At 37.2% G+C, this 18,827-nt stretch overlaps 1 protein-coding gene across 3 annotated transcripts in view; it reads left to right on the top strand.

Annotated features, from left to right (window-relative positions):
• Positions 1 to 18,827, top strand: part of COG6 (component of oligomeric golgi complex 6) — a 54,960-nt gene that overhangs the window by 22,202 nt on the left and 13,931 nt on the right. For all 3 annotated transcript variants that reach the window (XM_062614975.1, XM_062614973.1, XM_062614974.1), the window contains exons 9-13: positions 1,522 to 1,650; positions 1,761 to 1,852; positions 6,165 to 6,229; positions 11,268 to 11,359; positions 13,005 to 13,122. In XM_062614975.1, the coding sequence (XP_062470959.1) occupies positions 1,522 to 1,650; positions 1,761 to 1,852; positions 6,165 to 6,229; positions 11,268 to 11,359; positions 13,005 to 13,122 (496 nt within the window). The remainder of the gene's footprint in view (positions 1 to 1,521; positions 1,651 to 1,760; positions 1,853 to 6,164; positions 6,230 to 11,267; positions 11,360 to 13,004; positions 13,123 to 18,827) is intronic.

The raw sequence follows: 18,827 nt of genomic DNA, 5'->3' as shown, positions 1-18,827 counted from the left end.
ACTTCATCTTCTTCCTCTCCCCCCAGCGATCATTGCTTTACTGGGGTTTTAAAAATTGAAGCTGGGTTGAAAAGAATCCAAATGTTAACAAGTGTAAATTCAGTTATTACCGAATTTTTTAAGATGCAGGATTTTGTAATATTTGTACCCTGTTCTACTGAGAGCAAAACAAAGACTAGTAGTTTTCTTTTTAAAACAAAATTATCATTATTATATGTTGTTTTCAAATCTAATAACAAGAACCCAAGATCTGTTTTGCTGCTGTATTTTTAATGTTTTATTATATTGCTGTTTATGAAAGGGGAAAAAAGAAAAGCTTATCTGGTTTCTACGAACACTTCACTGCACTGCTGCTACTCCTGGTCTGTGGGTAGTTGGCAGCTCCCAGATCTTTCCCACTTTTAATTGCATAATTTTTGTAAATAGCAATTTATTAAAGACTTTTTCATTAGACTTCTTTTTTTAACTTAGCTATTTACTCTCTGAGTTAACAAGTACAGTGTATGAAGGATTTAAACAGAAATTTGTGAATTCTTCAGTGTGCTTCCCCCCCCCCCCCCCAAATAGTAATGTTGATTAAAAAGAGCGAAAGTGAAGGATCCCTATGACTTCTTATAGCATAATAGAAATCTAATAGAACTTGTTACCTATTTAAAAGAGTATACTATTTTCTTTTGGGTTTTGGTTGGGGCTTTTTTGTTTGTTTGTTTTGTTTTTGTTTTCCACATCTGTTAATTGTGAATGCAGTACTCATTTAACTTTAGTCAGTGAATAACATGCTTTTTGTTATTATTTTTCTATCTGTTCAGCTGCTGGGTGTCATTGGTGAGTGACACCATGCTTATGCTTTGGCATTTATATTGGAAAAATAAACTGTCATGAGTATTTTCTTTTTCTCCTTTGTAATTTATGTGTTTTGTTCAAAATGCTTAAATTTGTTTTTGAAGAAGTGCTACGTGGCTTGCAGAAATCCTGTTTCTAAGCAGCAGTAGCAGGGATGTTAGTAGTGCTCAGTTCCCATCCTTCGTTTGCTATCATGCATCAGCCCCAGTAGGAAGGTAGCCTGCTCCAAAAAATGAGCTGCATGTATGTTGTTGGTATCTTCTCTACTACCAGAAAGCCATTTGAGATTGTGCACTCTGGGCTGTAATTGTCCATTGATTAAATATCTAAGACTAATTTGATTAAAACCAGTGAACAAGTATCAAATGAAAGTAATTTTTTTGCTACTAGTCATGTACACATGTCTAAGTGTTTATATGTAGAAAAATGTAAAAGCTGATTTTTCATTTATGTATTTGCGTGAGGTGAGAGAATGGGAGGGTCAAGAAGTAGTTACCTTTAGTATCTTCTTAGATTAGATGGGAAAATCAGATAGTTTTGAATGCTTTATATCAGAAATATTGATGCAAGATTCCTAGAACTATAAAAATGGTTGCTTGTATTAACTGTAAAGTTGAGCTAGTAAACTGTGATAAGGTGAACTGTTTTGTTTTACCTATTTTCATGTTTCAATAACAGGTACACGTTGGATGAGTTTGGAACAGCTAGGAGGAGTGCTGTGGTCCGTGGCTTTATAGATGCTCTCACTAGAGGAGGTCTGGGTGGTACTCCCCGCCCTATTGAAATGCACTCACATGATCCTCTGAGGTACAGTACTAGCAAGAATGTATGTGAAGTAATTCTTCTTTTGCCTGTTGGCATTTCGAATCCCTGACACCATAAACTTCTGATTTAAACAAATTTCTGTCTGTCTTTAGGTACATAGGAGACATGCTGGCCTGGTTGCATCAAGCTACAGCTTCTGAAAAAGAGCACCTAGAAGCTATGTTAAAGCTTGTAACTATTGAAGGTAATACTAGATTTTAAAACATAAATTGGGAAGTGATAGAAAGTTAAGTCTGTGATAAGTCTGTGATTTATCTGTGATAAATTTCTTGGGCTGTGCTACAGTTACGAGAGTGTGAGCTTAGATTTCCTGGGAATAATTTCAGAATAGGTGGTGACTGCAGTTTATCAAAAGAAAACCCTTAACAAAGAATATTTCGAAATGCACTCTTCTCATTTTACTATGCTTGTAACAGATTTACACTAAATTTTCAAAGGGACATTTTAGACTGTAGCTGAGAGTTCAAAAAATTGTCTGTAAAATGTATGAATACATATGTCTCCAAAAACATTGCCGTATAGGGTTGCTTATTGATATGTTGAGTATTCCTATTATGCCTTGCTCATTTGTTCAGTAATTTTGAAAAATAGAATTCCTTCTCTCTGTAATTCTTTTTCTTCTATGCTACAAGTAAAATGTAATTTTTTTTCTGTCATGTGACATAATGTAAAGTTACAGAGGTCAAAGTAGGCTGCTCTGTCAGGGTAGATTCTCCTTTGTCCTGTCACTACATGCCCTTGTAAAAAGTCCCTCTCCAGCTTTCTTATAGGCCCCCTTTAGGTATTGGAAAGCTGTAATGAGGTCTCCCCAGAGACTTCTCTTTTCCAGGCTGAAAAAGCCCTATTCTCTCAGCTTGTCTTCGTAGGAGGAATGCTTCAGCCCTCTGATCATCTTCACGGCCCTCCTTTAGCCTTGCTCAAGCAAGTCCATGTCCCTCTTGTGCTGGGAGCCCCAGAGCCAGACACAGTACTGCAGGTCAGGTCTCACAAGAGCAGAGTAAAGGGGCAGTATCACCTTGCTTGACCTGCTGGCCACATTTCTTTTGATGCAGCCCATCATGTAGTTGGCTTTCTGGGCTGTGAGCGCACATTGCCAGGTCATGCTGAGCGTCTCATCAAGCAGTTGGCTTTCCTAATTAACAGTATGAGAAAGGAGACTTTAGGAAATATTGTAAATCTAACTGAAGCAATGTTGAGTTTTATCTACAGTTACACAGAGTACTATAGAAGTGAATTTAATATTGTTTACTGACTGTCTCAGGGAGATGGGAAAGCAGGCCTTGTGATGGTTTGATGGTAGAGGAAAAGACATAGACGTACTTTGCAGGTGAATGTCTGATGCTTCTGCTGTAACTGGGGAGTCCTTCAGGACAAGTTGGCCTCATGGAGCCTGTTACCGTATATGGTTCTGCTGTTGCTTGGGCTACTGCTGCTGCCTAGGCCTTCATTCTATTATGAAATTTTTCTACCTTTTCATGCAGTGATTTATTTAGCTATTAAATCCCTTGTACTTCTGTCAGGGCATTAGTCTGAGATGTTATGACCATGTAATTAGATGTATGAAGAGCATTTCAGTCATAGATCAGAGTAAATTACTTCAGAATCCAGAGCATATAAACGTTTTGAGGATTTTTTTTTTTTTTTATTTAAATCACCAGGTCAGAACTTTTTTTCCCAAGAGATGAGTAGGAACAAGAGATTCAGTATTCCTGTCTGAAGGAAAAATATGTTTTCCTAAGCTGTCCAGGAATGGGTTTGCCATCACTGTTGTACAGTTCTGAAGAAACGTAAAAAAGGATTCTTAGCTTCATACTGGAAGCAGCAAAGCCTGGGAGGTGCTGTCTGTTAACTATACCTCTGCATCTTTGGGAGATTTGTTTTGATGACAAGGATGATTATGCAATAAGATCTGCAAGACAAAGCAGTACTTAATGGGATACCCCTAGATTTAATAAGAAATATTTATAGGAACTGTAGCTGGATGAAGTACCTTGAGATTATATGCTTTACATAAATACAGATTCTGAGTTTGTAGTGGCTAATCAGTGAGTACAGTGTTTCTAGTACTGAGAGGTTCAAGTTGAATTCCCTGCAGTCTTGAGGTGTCTTGTTGTGCAGGTTCCAAGCAGAGATTGACTTAATTTTACATAGCCAGTTTTAAAAGTGGACATCGTTTTTAATTGCAGTTACAGTTAACAACAGAGATTTGCATTTCCAGAGGGCAGATCTTACCAAAAGTTAGATCTAATGTAGGCATTTCTGGAGGCTTTCACCTCAACTGTTCGGGGGTTTTTCTTCCGTTCCCTATAGAGGAAGCCCAAGCAACTGCTATAGATAAGACACCTAACCAGGGTTCTAAAGTTAGGTTAGTCAAATGTTTTAACTTTAATTTCAACCTGAGTAGCTTTTTGCAGATGGTACTGGTTTTTTTGTACTGTTTTTTTTTTTTTATTTTAATTCAGGGGTGAAGTAAAGATGGATTTGGTCTTAGTGGAAGAAAAACTGTGAATGCCACATTGCTGAAGAAGTGTTCCTATCCCAGTTTTTACTTTAAAAGAGAGCAAACTATGTAGCCCATAATTGAGTATTCGCAAATACCTTTTAAAAAGTTTTAAAATGTTCAGCTTTCAAATGTTAACTTTTTAAAATTAATCTGACCAAAAATGCTATTAAAATTTTAAGCACTGAAAACAAATTCAGAGAAGTTTAACTATTTAGCATTATATTGGACAAGCATAAAGCATCTGGTTCTCTTCTTTGGAGCTTGGGTGTTCTGCTGACAGGAGCCTTCTAGTCTTACAGAGATCTTGCACTTGGAAGGAAGAATTTCAGGCATTCTATTTAAGGGATGCCGTAGAAACCCATTTTTTTTCATGGAGTTATAGGAACCCAACTGGAGAGCAGAAGCCAAGCAAAGTCCAAGAAAGATATCTCTCTTACAGAAGGGTACACAAACATGTAGGATACACAAATGGTGTAGCAGGCAGGCAGAAGCAGAACTTCAGTAATGAACTGTTTTCTAAAAATGATTTTGGGTCTCTAAGAGTTGTTTATTGCATAATTCCTTTATGTCAGTGTGGCATACTGAAACTTGCAAGAGTTACATAACCCATTGTGATGGAAGATTTCTTCTTACTGTTTGCTGAATCTAAAATACTCTAATGGGACATGAAAATACGTGTGAAGGCACAAGAATGCGATATATAAAGGTTCCATGTCCTTTGGTATTTGAACTTTCAGCTAGAACTTTCATACACAACTTGTTGTTACATCAATCTGGTCTAGATACACTAATGCAAATATGTGCTAGGTGCTTGTTATATTGATGAACAGTGAAAGTGTGACTGTTCCTAGTAAAAAAAAAGCGTAAATTGCTAGGGTGTATCTGGCTGTTGCATAACAGACCATACGTCTTGTGGTTTGTCATCTTGGTTTCTGTCTTGATATCAATACTTGAATAGATAAACATATTTTTATTACCTTGCCAATTTAATATGCTGGAATTCTGACAGCCACCACACTGAAATCAGTTGTTACGTGGTTTTTGACATAGCTTGGTGTAAAGGGCTATTGGCAAAGATCTCTGATAATTTTTACTCTCAGAGGTAAACTCTTTTAGTCTGTTATAAGATCTGTAAAATATAGCTTCAGGTCACCTGATTTCTATCACATGTCACAGTCAGTTTGTTTACTGTTCATTGCATGGGTCCCATCTGAAGATGAACTCCTGTTGACAAGTTTTAAATTAGAATTAAAGTATTGCTTTCTCCATAAATCTATTCTGAGTTGTTACTGAAGTGAGAGCTTGAAGATCTGTTGCTTTCAGTTTGATTGATTTATGACAGTACTCGTTGCCATGCAACAATTCATTTGTGTTCCACGGTAAGTTAGGACAATATTCTCTTTTGTATATAGTTCTGTAAAAGATGAGTTTCAGTTGCTGCTGGAGAGGAAGCATTTGCTAATGCTGCAGCACGTGGTAGTATGGAGGTACATATGTCGTTTAATTGATAACAATGCCATGAGCACGTCAGCACTGAATGCTGACAGACACGTGTATTTATGGTTCAGACCTTTCAAAATGGGTTTGTACTGTTGCTCCTTGAGCATCTCACTGGCCTTTTTTTTTTTTTTTCCCCTCTTTAATCTCGGGAAGTGCTAATATTGAACGTTACTCTGACAGTTTCTTGCGAGATCATTTTTGATTTTCCTGGCTCCTTCTTCCTCAAATCACCAGGCACTATACTGTGCTAGAAAGCAGTTATATAGCATAAGGTAATGACTCTTCAGGACTCTGTTTTGTCATGCAGCTATTTCTTAATGGTTAGATTTGAAGTTCAGTGGAGGTGTGAACTAGTCTTGTGGAGGAAAAAAACATGCAGTTCATAATGCTTTTTATGGAGGAGTAGCTTCTACATTTGTTTATTTGTTTTATAGTCTTGAAGAAAAGAGAATTACATTTGCATAATTTTAGTATGTGTTTACATTAACTGTAGGTGTGGAAGAAAATATTCAAGAAGTAGTTGGACACATCACAGAAGGTGTCTGCAGGCCTCTGAAGGTGAAGTATTTTGTTTTCTTAGCATTCTGAACATGAAAAATGTTGTGTTGTGGTTTTTTTTCTAGAACCTGTGTCCCCATCTCTGCAGTGTATTTTCAGTACTCTTGGTTAAGCATTAGATTTTCATCTAATTAGATTATCATCTAATAAAGAAACATAAAGGCCTCCAAAATTAAAGACTGTGTAATTCATAGATACCTGGATTAACTAGCCATATAGTGAGAGATACTAGGATACTAAGTCTGTATCTTGATTTTGTTTTCTTTTTCCTAAGTTTGGGAATGCTTACATATAAAAGATTGGTTTTGGGATAAGTCAATAGAAATGGCAGTAGTGGGTCAAATGAAATGTCTGTCTGATTTACTACCCTGTTTTTCATAGCAACTGTCATATGCTTAGGGAAAAGAGTACAGGCTACGCAGGTGTGTCATGAAACTTTGGTAGAATAGTTTCCTCGCCTGTTTGTGGGCTTCTAAAGATTCACTGAACCATAGCTACTGTGTTTGTATTTAATAGACCTCAGCAGATTTTTCCTGCATGAATATGTCAAGTTGATATAAAATGTTGGTATTAATAACATATCCTGCGGGAGGGAAGTGCACATTTTAACTCTGTGGAAAGCCAACTCACTTTGGTTTTGTTTTATTTAGCAACTCCAGCTCTTGTATTGAAAGAGACCATGAAAAATGTTTCCTACTTGCAATATTCATGCTGCCTTGGCTTGCTATATTTCTGTCACATCCCTCCACAGTTGTCTTTTTTTAAGTTACAACATTAGAATAGGCCCGTTTGTCTTTTTTTAAGTTACAACGTTAGAATAGGCCCATTTGATAGAAATCCTTAATAATGATTTCCATCAAATGATAGACTGTCTTATTTATTGAATGTGCTTCATGTAAGCACAAAATAAAATACTCAAGGTGAAGCTGATACCAGTAATTGTCTGACCATGCAGCACATAAATCAAAGTGGTTTTGAAGTAAAATCTACTCTACTAAATACTATTACAATAAATTTCTCATAGGATGCTGTAGCTATAACAACTGTGTCCAGCTGTCAAATACTTAGTCTCAAATGTTAATAGGTAGGTTCTGAATACTCTATGTAAGTTCTTGGTAAGAAGAAAGTGCCATTTAGAATGTCACAGGATCACAGAAGGGTTGAGGTTGGAAGGGACTTCTGGAGGTCATGTGGTGCAAACTCCCTGCTCCAGCCAGGCCACCCAGAGCTGGTCGTCCAGGACTTTGTCTACACTGGTTTTGAACTCCACAGCCTTTCTGGGCAACTTGCATCAGTGTTCTTTCACCCCCACAGTAAAAGAAGAGTTTCCTGATGTTCAGACAGAGCCTCCTGTGTTTCAGTTTGTGCCTGTTGCCATGTAATTGTGGTTGTCCTTCAGAGCTTTTAGGTTTTGACCTGTTGAAAACCACCCATCATAGACTCATAGAATCATAGAACAGTTAGGGTTGGAAAGGACCTTAAGATCATCTAGTTCCAACCCCCCTGCCATGGGCAGGGACACCTCACCCTAAAACAAGCCACCCAAGGCTCTGTCCAACCTGGCCTGGAACACTGCCAGGGATGGAGCATTCACAGCTTCTCTGGGCAGCCCATTCCAGTGCCTCACCACCCTTCCTTACAGTAAAGAACTTCTTCCTTATATCCAATCTAAACTTCTCCTGTTTAAGTTTTAACCCATTACCCCTTGTCCTGTCACTACAGTCCCTAATGAAGAGTCCCTCCCCAGCAACCCTATAGGCCCCCTTCAGATACTGGAAGGCTGCTATGAGGTCTCCACGCAGCCTTCTCTTCTCCAGGCTGAACAGCCCCAACTTTCTCAGCCTGTCTTCATACGGGAGGTGCTCCAGTCCCCTGATCATCCTCATGGCCTCCTCTGGACTTGTTCCAACAGTTCCAAGTCCTTTTTATGTTGAGGACACCACAACTGCAGACAATACTGCAAGTGATCTCTCATGAGAGCAGAGTAGAGGGGCAGGATCACCTCCTTCGACCTGCTGGTCACGCTCCTTTTGATGCATCCCAGGTTGGCCTTCTGGGCTGCACACTGAAGCCGGCTCATGTTCATTTTCTCATCAACCAACACCCCCAAGTCCTTCTCCACAGGGCTGCTCTGAATCTCTTCTCTGCCCAACCTGTAGCTGTGCCTGGGATTGCTCTGACCCAGCTGTAGGACCTTGCACTTGTCATGGTTAAATTTCATGAGGTTGGCATCAGCCCACCTCACAAGTGTGTCAAGGTCCCTCTGGATGGCATTCCTTCCCTCCAGCATATCAACCAAACCGCACAGCTTAGTGTCACTGGCAAATTTGCTGAGGGTGCACTCAATCCCACTGTCCATGTCAGCAACAAAGATGTTGAAGAAGACTGGTCCCAACACCGATCCCTGAAGGACTCCACTCGTTACTGGTCTCCAACTGGACATTGAGCCATTGACCACAACTCTTTGCTTGCAGCCATCCAGCCAGTTCTTTATCCACCGAGTCATATCAGACGAACAAACTATTATCACAGGTTGCTTTTTATTTTATTTTTTTTTTAAGATATTTACCAGGTTTTCTGTGGTCTGTTAGTGCTGAATGCTGATGTCTTGAGTTCAGTATTTCTGTGTGTTCCAACAAAATAATTAGGGATAGAATCAAACCTTTGTTTAAATCAGGGAGTTTTAGTCTTGATTTGAGTACTTGTGGTGTGTACAGTTTGGTACAAAATACCTTCCATTTTGATTGCCAAACTCTTTACACTGATGTGCTTCTGCTGTCCATAGAAATATCCCCTGAAATGTTGTTGGTAGTTACTGTACTAGTAAAAATGAAAAAAACTGAAAGAGCAGTTAAAAAGTTCTCATTATATTCTGTATTTAAAGAGAATGCAACTTATTAATTCACTGCCAGTCTAGACTTCCCAAAATAAAATATGCAGTACTTACAGTTTCTCCTGTGAAAATGTTTCATAAGGAAAAAAAGCAGAAAAAAAAAACCAAGCAGAGAAGCCTTCATACAGTGCAGTTAGATAATTGCAAGCCGTCATGTTGAGAGGAAAAGCAAAAATAGACTCACTTTGGAGAAGTGTTTTCTACAATACATTGCTCTGAAGATTGTCCACTGTAAGAAAAATAACTACATTAATTTCAGGGAAAGCACTCTTTCTTGTAGTTGTGTGGCACCACAGTATATTGCTTTTCTAGTGGACTTCTGCTGATGTTTGCAAACCTGTCACTTTGATTTGAATTGATGTTGAAGTATAAAATAATCTGATAAAAGCCTAGTTGTAGAATTTCCATGAGGACTTTTAAATACTTAAAGAGTTATTCAGAATTTTTTTACTGGTTTATGCTTTTCCATGTGAATGTACTATTTGAAGCAGTTCTCTTACTTTCGAAGAAGGGTTATGCTTATATGCAGTACAAATTATCCACATTTCTTACTGATAGTTGCTTTGAGTTTTAGGCATCCAAGTGAATCTTGAGTACTCAGTAGTGGTATATTTTACCACAGGACTTTCTCTTCAGAAGGAAGATGAGGTCAAACTAAGACAATGTTTTTGATGCGTTATATAGACTTTACCTAATCTTTTATGGTCAACTGACTACAGGATGCATAGGATTAAGAAACAGTAAGAACTTCTAAGTCCAGGACTTCCCTGAGCAGATTAGGTTGAGTCACTTGCAAATTTTGATTCTCCTTTTCAGTAAAGACTTCTGTATGGGAAGCAACAATGCTTCTTTTCCTGCTTTGCTTTTTTTTTTTTCTTTTAATTCTCATTTTTGTCTCCTAACTCCAAAATCTTTTGTATGTTATTCCTCTTTCTGTCTATTCTGTCTTTATCTTTTTTTTATTATTTTCTTTATTGCTTTTGCTTTCTTTTTTTTTGGGGGGGGGGGGGGGTTTTAAATATTTTGATTTTCCTCTTTTTCCCTTGACTGTACTTGGCACTCCTGCCCAAATGACCTTTTATGCAACACTGGAGAGGGGTGTTTGTACATATTCACTTTTGTATATACATACACATTGAAGAGCAAACTTCACGTGAGTGTTGAAATCAACTTTGTGCATTGAGCATTGTGAATGACTGTCAAAAGTTATTCTTTGTTGTTGGTCTCTGACTTAGATGCAAAGGGAGGGGATTGAGGAAGTCATGATGTTAGCTAATTCTTCCTGCAGCTGGCTCTGACATGAAGGCACTGCTGCACATCGCATTCCATTGAACAGCAGACAGATAAATTCGGAGGGTGGGTGTCAGCTGGTGATTTTGTGTGTAGGCCTTTCAGACACAGGCACATGGGAAAACAGTTCAGTGGTAAGTCACTGTCTGTCGCTGCTTCATAAGTGCCCAAAGATTGACCCTGGGGGCAGCCTTTTATGAGTGGATTGGGAGTGTGTGTACCATGGAGACAAGACATCAACTGTTCAACTTGGAAGAGAGCACTGTTTTGGTCTGTGTAGCCAGTATCTCCTAGTTGAGATAATCAGTCAACATAGCTGGTTATTAGTTATATCTTATAAAATACTGGTAGGGAGGTATGTAATCTCTCCTTCAAGTGAAGGGGAAACTAATCCAAGTGAAATTGTCTTTTGGGTAAAATACCTAGTGCTTTGCATGTTCTGACTTGCTGCATGATGCTAATGATCAACTGTTGTAGTTTAGGGATTTTGCAGCTTTGCAGCTGTTCTTGCTATTAAGTGCTGGGGAGAATTCCAGTATGTACTGGTATTCTAGTCTATCAGATCATCTCTTTATTTTGAGATTTCCAATAATGAGTTGCAACAGCAATGTATTGGTAAACAGGATTTATTTTTTTTAAGAATATATATACCTGCTGATTTTCTACGCAGAGGCTTGGCAACCAAGAAGCATTTTGGTTCAAGGAGAATGTTGCCATTAAGTTGACATTCTCTTCTTAAATTTATTCCTGTTTTTTTTTTTTTTTTCAAAAAAGAGACATATTGCATGTAAAATCATAGACATTGGCTTTTGAAATGTATGACCTGAAGGAAGTTTGTATTTCTTTATTCTGCAGGTTAGAATTGAGCAGGTCATTGTTGCTGAGCCAGGAGCAGTTTTACTGTACAAGATTTCTAATCTTCTCAAGTTCTATCACCATACAATCAGGTATGCATAATTACAAAGCATGTTTAAAGATGCCTTTTTTTTATTGTTTGTATAAAGATTAAAGTAAAAATAGTATTTTGTGGCTTAGTTCCTGCTCTGTACTATGGAATCAAGAAGAAACGTGCAAGATGTCAAGCAGATGCCATATACCTGTTGTCATTCCTCATTTGTATCAGATCTTCTTTGGAAAATAGCACCAATTTGCCACAGGAACTTTCCTTATTGTTCTGTGTGGATACAGATAGTATACAAAAAACCTATATAAAACATTTAAGAAGACAAAATCAAGTCCTTTTTGAGAAAATGTTAGAATTGAATTGTCTCTAGAACTTCAGGTGTTCTTCCTTAAACTATTCTGTTTTGATACATTTTTCCTAAATGCACTTGGATTTTTTTTGTTGGGAAGATGCTTGCCTCATTCTGTATCTCACTCTTGAAGGTACACAAACCATCTTCCAACCTTCCAGGTTCTACCAGGAGCACAGAAACTGGAGAAAAGCCAGAACTACTGGTTTTATACATTGTAACTCTTGAGTAGTTCGTGTTGGTTAGAGACAGCAATAGCAGAAAAATCTACCTCCACATCCCTGGATTGAATTATTGAGAATTTCAATCACAAATATTACTACTTGAGCTTTTCTGTCTGAAGAGGTATCTAGATGTTGGGCAGATTGGTTTAAGTGGTTCTTGTGCACCTCCCACCGTATTTAAAATCCTCTATGATGGCATTGCAGATCTATGGTAGAATGCTTGTAAGACCTAATCTTATTGTAAAAAAAAAAAAAAATAGTTTTTTTTTTTCTGTCTCCAAAGTTAGTGTTACCCGTTAGTGTTACCCAACTTCTGGATGCAGTTGAAAATGTGATGTTAAAATGAGAGGTGTGTTGCATTCAGTCTTAATATTACATTAAAGACCATCGAAGTACCTTAAGTGAAATAATTTCCTCTGCCTAGAGGAAGTGCACCTGAAGGGAAAAATGCAGTTTTCTAGAGAAATGATATATTAAGTGCAACAAGACTATATTCTGGAAATCAAGATACTGGTTTAACTTAGTCCTATTATGATGCTGTGAATTTTCACTGCCATTTTCGTAACTCAGAAGGATTTTTATTTTAGACAGAAGGTGTATCTAAAAGAAGCATGGTCAGGTAGTGTCGTTAAAGGTTTGTGTGATATTTGTGTTTAGTGTAATAGCTTGACAGTGAATAGAAAGGCATGAATTCTTGTATTTTTGGATTCATCATGATGAAGAAAGAAGAGAGATGATGCTATCCCTAACAGACCGTATGACAGACTAGTTAACAATCCTTTTTGTTTATGTAATCTTTTTTCTATAACATAAATAGATTTACAGAGTAACAAAACATAAATCCAGTAAATTTTATAATTCTACTAAAAAGGTTGTGCAGAGTTTTAGATAGCCTGTACTTAATATCTGCTTAATGACATAGTTGATAATGCTTGTTCTCACAGTCATCTTATGACTGAATCTCTCTGCTAATATGAAGAACTGTTCTCTGCAATTATTTGTTGTAAATTTTCAACTTTGAGAAAAACTGGATTTGAAATGCACTCTGAAGTATCTGACCTTGTCATGTTTGCCCCACCTTCACATTATTTAATTAATCTTAATTTTGTTTCCAGTGGTATTGTAGGAAACAGTGCAGCCACACTGTTGACAACAATTGAAGAAATGCATTTGTTGAGCAAGAAAATATTCTTTAATAGCTTGAGTCTTCATGCAAGTAAACTAATGGACAAGGTTTGTTTCAAAATCATACAGCTTTCATGTTTCAAAATACACTTCATTTCCCTTTCATCTAGTAAGATTATTAGACAAATAGTTGTTTCATATGCCAGCTTTTCTAAAACTGAAGTTTTGTGGTTTGTATGTTTTAGCTATGAAATTATATTAAAAATACAGTTTAATTGTTTTAATAGTTTGATTAAAAAAAAAATGGCTGAACTCCTCTTGTTAGGAGTATTTGTTTACAGAGCAGTTTACATATTTTTAAAATCTATGAGAAGAAATAAGATCAGGAAATTTCCCTAAGTGCAATAGAGCAAAGTCAGCTGATTGATCTAGATAGTTTGTATTAATGCCTCATCAGATCAGTAGTTAATTACTCGTGCATAATTCCTTTCTTGAAGTTAAGCAGTATATCCCAAGAGGGTGTGCTAAGTAAAAACAAAACTTGTTTTTTTTCTGTCCTTTGTAGAAATAGTTTTGCCACATGAGCATTGCTGCTGTTGAAAGCGGAATGTACATTTGTTATACCAAACAGTTGTACCTAATTCAGCATCACTTTCCTGGTATCTTCCTTTTCTGCTGATTGCTTTCAATTACGTTTCAGTGAACTTCCTATTGTTCAGTAACAAAGACAGTTCTTTCTAATTTCTCCCTGCTGTATTTGTATCATGTTGCTGTTGGTGGAGCTATACACGAAGTCTCACCTTGATAAAATCTAAGCAAAGACAAAGAAAACTGTTAGCCTGCGCATCCCTGCACATCTGATCTTCATCCATCATCCCTGTCTGAAATGTGATGTAGTGACAGGACAAAAGGGAATGGCTTTAAACTAAAAGAGGGTAGATTTAGGTTAGAGACTGGAAAAAAATATTTACTAAGAGAGTGGTGAGGCACTGGAACAGATTGCCCAGAGAAGATGTGGCTGCCCCATCCCTGGAAGTGTTCACTGGCCATGCAGTGATGGACTTTAGCAAAAATACATGAGTGCTCTTTACTTACAAAGAATGTGCAGTCAAAGTATCACTTAAGGAAATAAATTTTCTTGGCTTGAAATTGTAGGACTGCTCTTTATTAATCTCTGTTGTATTTAGCTCTGTTGTATTTATTCTGCTGGGTCTTAGATCTGTACTCAAACAGGATCCAGAATAATTTTTCTACTTGAATAATACAATCTTCATACTTTTGTTTTGGGTGCTATGCTGTTTTCTCTTTGGAGATGCATAGAAGAAGGGATGATTAAGGAATTGTATTCTCCCAGTTTATAGTGTGTGTTCCTTGTATTATTACTATGGAAGGTTGTGTGATCCTCCTTGCCCTTAGTTCCACTTCCCTCAACCTCTGGCCTGAATGTAACTGGCTCTAGATGCTGCCATGGTTTTAAAAAGGAGTTGAATTTGGTTTTACTAATGTTAAGGCAGTAATTGCTCTGCCACCTTCAGTGGTGTTTTATTGCAAATAATGAATGGCATACCGAGCCTACCGTGTAATGTAAAAAGATCATAATACTGCTCTTTCTCATAAACACATTTTACAGATTAAATTTGAAGCATAAACGTTGCATATATGCCCTATGAAGATCTTTCCTCAGGATATAATTGAGATCAAAAGCTTAAAGAGACTCAGAAGAGGGTTAGATATACAAGTAACTAGGGCATCCACAGTTATTGATTAATCTCTATGCTTCAGGAATTAACAATGAGGTAACTGTGGCTGAGAGCGAGTCATACTATACAGGTGTGTAGTTCTGTTTTAGACAGTCCTTTGAAGCACCTTATGTTATTGTTCATGAGTGGACTAGTGAATTGATAGAGTGATGTCTTATGACTGAAATTAGTTTTACTTCACAAAAATTAATAGGCTGAATTGTACTCAGAGAAACATTAGTTTCCATGAGACAAAGACCCCTTTCAATCATAAATCTAATTTTCTTGTTACTTAGTTTATTGTATGTTAATATACAGATAACCAGCTTTTATGCCTTTTCATGTCTTCATTAACATAGGAGTGAATGTCGCAGTGCTTTCACATTTTGAGGAATCTCAAGGTTGCTTTTAACCATCCTTTTTATTAATGTGTGTTCAGACCAAAATTGCATATATGTATTAGGAGTCTCTTCGCATCTAGCCTTTTTACCAGCATTTTGCTAACTGTGTACACACTACAGCTGCTTCCAAAATTACTTTTATTTTCAGAGAAGATTAAAGCACTGGAAAGCAAACTCCTAGTGCTTACATATTGCAAAGACTTCCTTGCTGCTCCTGTTACATACAAAGAGAATAGTCACTTGTAAAATTAATAAATTACTTTTCACTTGGACAGTCTGGAAATCATGGTTCCTTATTTCTGCTTCTATTTTGCATCTTAAGGCATTGATAAGCCTGTTTCAAAGAATACCAGTTGTCCTTTACTTGGGTTGCAATATGATTCTTAAGGAAATCTAAGTAACTTTGGAAATAAATGAAAATGTAAATAGGGTGCTCTTAAAGAATATTTTTATTTCTAGAAATGTAAATGCCTCTTTTGTTCAGATCATTGGAAAGTGGTGAATACAGTCTTTGTAAGATGCACCATTTTAGTGATAGCTTTCTCTTCGTATAGTCAGTTGTTGCTGTTAATGTGAAAATCATAAACAAGGAATTCTAAATGGAAATCAGTTCTCCACTTTTTATTCAGTTTTAAAGAGAGTTCAAGAGTTTTCTCAATTGCTCAAAAATTCTACAAGACTTAGTCATAATTACCAGTGAATTTGTAACTTGACAGGAGTCTCTTTTAGCCACATGCAAATTCTCTTGTGCTGTAGCATGGGGGGAATGGTCTAGAAACACTGGTGTGTTACTGTGTCTTGCTGTGGTATGCCTAATTGGCATTTACAGTCTACATACTGGTTGATAGACCAGAATAGTATTTAAGCAAATCTTTCTCATAAGTATAGCTAGTTGGGAGCTTTTTTTAAAACAAACCAGGTTTCATTAAATACTCTAACTCTTCAAGATCCCTTCCTGTGGATAGAGATGAATGTCAGGATAGTAATCTGACTCTGATGTCCTCATCACCACAGCCAGTTAAATTCCCTCACTTATTAGCATGCTGAGTTAAGCAGTGCCTTCCAACTGCCTGGGATTTCATTTCTGAAGCACCATGGGAAACTGAGACTTCGCACTCTTCTTTCTAGGACAAGAAAGATTCTCTGTTTTTGAGAAGAGTCCTACATAAGGAGTGTCAGAGGCATGGAGCTATATGGAAACTTAAATAATAACTTTTAGATCAGGATTCTCCCAGTTGGTTGTCAAGCCATCAGTGTGAATGATACAGGGAAGTCCCTAGTTGCTTCAGGGTTCTTACTGGCTTGCTTAGAAGCATTTTCCTATGAACAGGGTTTTTTTTTTCATTACATCAGAAAATCTCAGGCATCCTGAGAGTAAGGTAGTCAGCAATCCTCACAACATTAGACTGTTCTGACTGAGAAACCCTTTTTTGTGGCATTCTCATTCAGATTTCTCAAGTAGCTCTTCAGGATCTGAAATCTGTGGAACAGAGACGTTCAGCACACCTCCTGAAATTAGGTCCCTCATTACTAAAAAAAGGCAATACACAAGGGAGTCTCTTTTGCTGTGATACTTCTTGAAACCTGTCATGTTAACAGAATCATTGCAAAGCCGCTTTGTTTTCAGAGTTTAAAATGCTGTTTACAGCTTTGAGGTTCTCAGGTCATTGCAGTGTTCGGCGCTGATATCATATAGAAGGTGTGCATCACCAACTTTCTTCTGTGTCACTGAAGGTTCAGTGCATCAGCTTTTACTGCAAATACTGTCTTTCCTTTGTATTTTTGTTCCTTACCCTTCAGAGGCAGTGTTGGGCAGTCTTGCCAGTGCTGCTTAGCTCTGGTAATAATTGATTTGTTCTGGTTGTTGGTTCATCCAGAATATTTTTTTTGCTAATGTTAGTGCCCTTGTGCTGAAAATCATGTTTGTATTTGTCTCTCTTTAGCTTTCATGGACCTAGCCATGGGCCTACCAGCAATGCTAGTAAAGCAGACCAGAATTCTAGGTTCAATCCTTATCTATCCTTTTATGTTTCCTTTGACCCTGTGCTAATAAATATTTAGGAATTTGGGATTCTGCTTACATAATTCACTGTTTGGATCTAACTAAGAACAGCCTGGTACAGATTACCATTTTACAGGTGATGATAATTCAGGAGAAAACAGTCAATGGAAATAATTACCAGAACAACAGAAAATGTTCCAATGAAACTGGTAGCAAAGGTCAAAGCACCTAATGCACTGGAGTGGGTGGACTGCTCTTTCTGTTCTCTCATATTAGAATTGTCGGTTAAAATCGTGAGTCCACTGGTGAGGCATTTTAACAAGCCTATTAGACTAACATAAGCCAGTATGTTTTAGTGGACCAGCTAATACATTAGGAAAGTGGGAATTTTAAAGCACATCTGTCCTTCAGTGTTACTCCAGAACAATTGTAAACATTGAATTAAATGGGATGAGCGTTATCATAAGGGAGCTAAAGAGAGATTACGCCAAACTAAACTGTCATCTGCTGAGCTGTTAGAAGACTGTTAGTAGAGTACCCCAAATCAAGTTTTGGGATTGTTATTCCTTCATGCTTTTCTTTGTAGAGTAAATGTATGCAAATTAAATGCTGTGATTGCATTATCTGTTAATTTTGTCAGTGGGAGAGGTATTAAAACATTACAAGGGAATGACTGTAATCTTCTCCCTAATAATTTGGTTCCTGTTAGAATGAAGCATATTAGGTTTCTGGGAAACCAGATATGGGACAGATTAAATGAGGCTGATGTGATCAGATTGCTGTGATTTTTGAATGCATCCATGTGAGCAAAGAAGAACTAGCAAGAATCTTTCTGTTGTCTTTTCTTCTAAGACTGACTTGATAGCTGGAAAGCATGCCATTATGCATCCTGCTTTGGTGGTCTCTGAAGTGTCCTAATAATGCTTTGAAGAGCAGCTTCTCTGAAACTTCTCTGGTAGACCTGGGCTCACGTTTCTTACTCTGCTACTGTTTAACTATGGTTGAATGTTGCCTCAGTTTTGTAGAGGGAACTCTATAATCAGTTGTAACAGACAGGATGATACATCCAGATACCTTTTTACAAGGTTCCAGGTTTGTAGCACTTTGTCTCCACAACCTGCCAGTGAGTTTTTCCAAGTCTGTATTTTGGGAGAATTCTTTTCATTTTTGTATATTGGATTTTAAAAATTGGGAATTTCTTCTTGTTTTCTTTAAAAGGCTGAAGATATGGTTGGTCTCATTTCTGCATGACTGAACTGCTGGTTATAACTGATTAGCCACTTAATACTGGTTTAGAGTAGGTTCTAATGCTGTTGAACTAGCTGCGACAGAACATTATGTTTGATAATTTTTTAGTTAGCTCCTGTCTGGCTTGCATCTGAAGCAGGTACTTCAAAAGTAGAATTCCACATGCATTTCAAGTTTATTTTTCTGGAAATAGAATCAATTATAATAATCTTTTAGTGCACATAAAACATTCAGGTTTTTTTTTTTTGTATTAGAATAGTGATATAGCTCACTTGAAGTTGGAAGGTGCCTCTACAAATTAGGTATATCTGTGTTCAAATTTTCCTCTTTACTCCTGAAAAAAATCTATATTAATGTGCCAAAAGTTAGAATTTTCAAAATGAATATAGCACAGCTTTAATTTTCCTCCCACTTACTGGTAAT

The sequence above is a fragment of the Pezoporus occidentalis genome, unplaced genomic scaffold (genome assembly GCF_034315485.1).
Source record: "Pezoporus occidentalis ecotype Australia unplaced genomic scaffold, CSIRO_AGI_Poc_V1 ctg18, whole genome shotgun sequence".
In the NCBI taxonomy this organism is placed as follows: Eukaryota; Metazoa; Chordata; class Aves; order Psittaciformes; family Psittacidae; genus Pezoporus; species Pezoporus occidentalis.
Note: the sequence above shows the minus strand (reverse complement) of the source record. Positions and strands in the feature narration are given on the sequence as shown.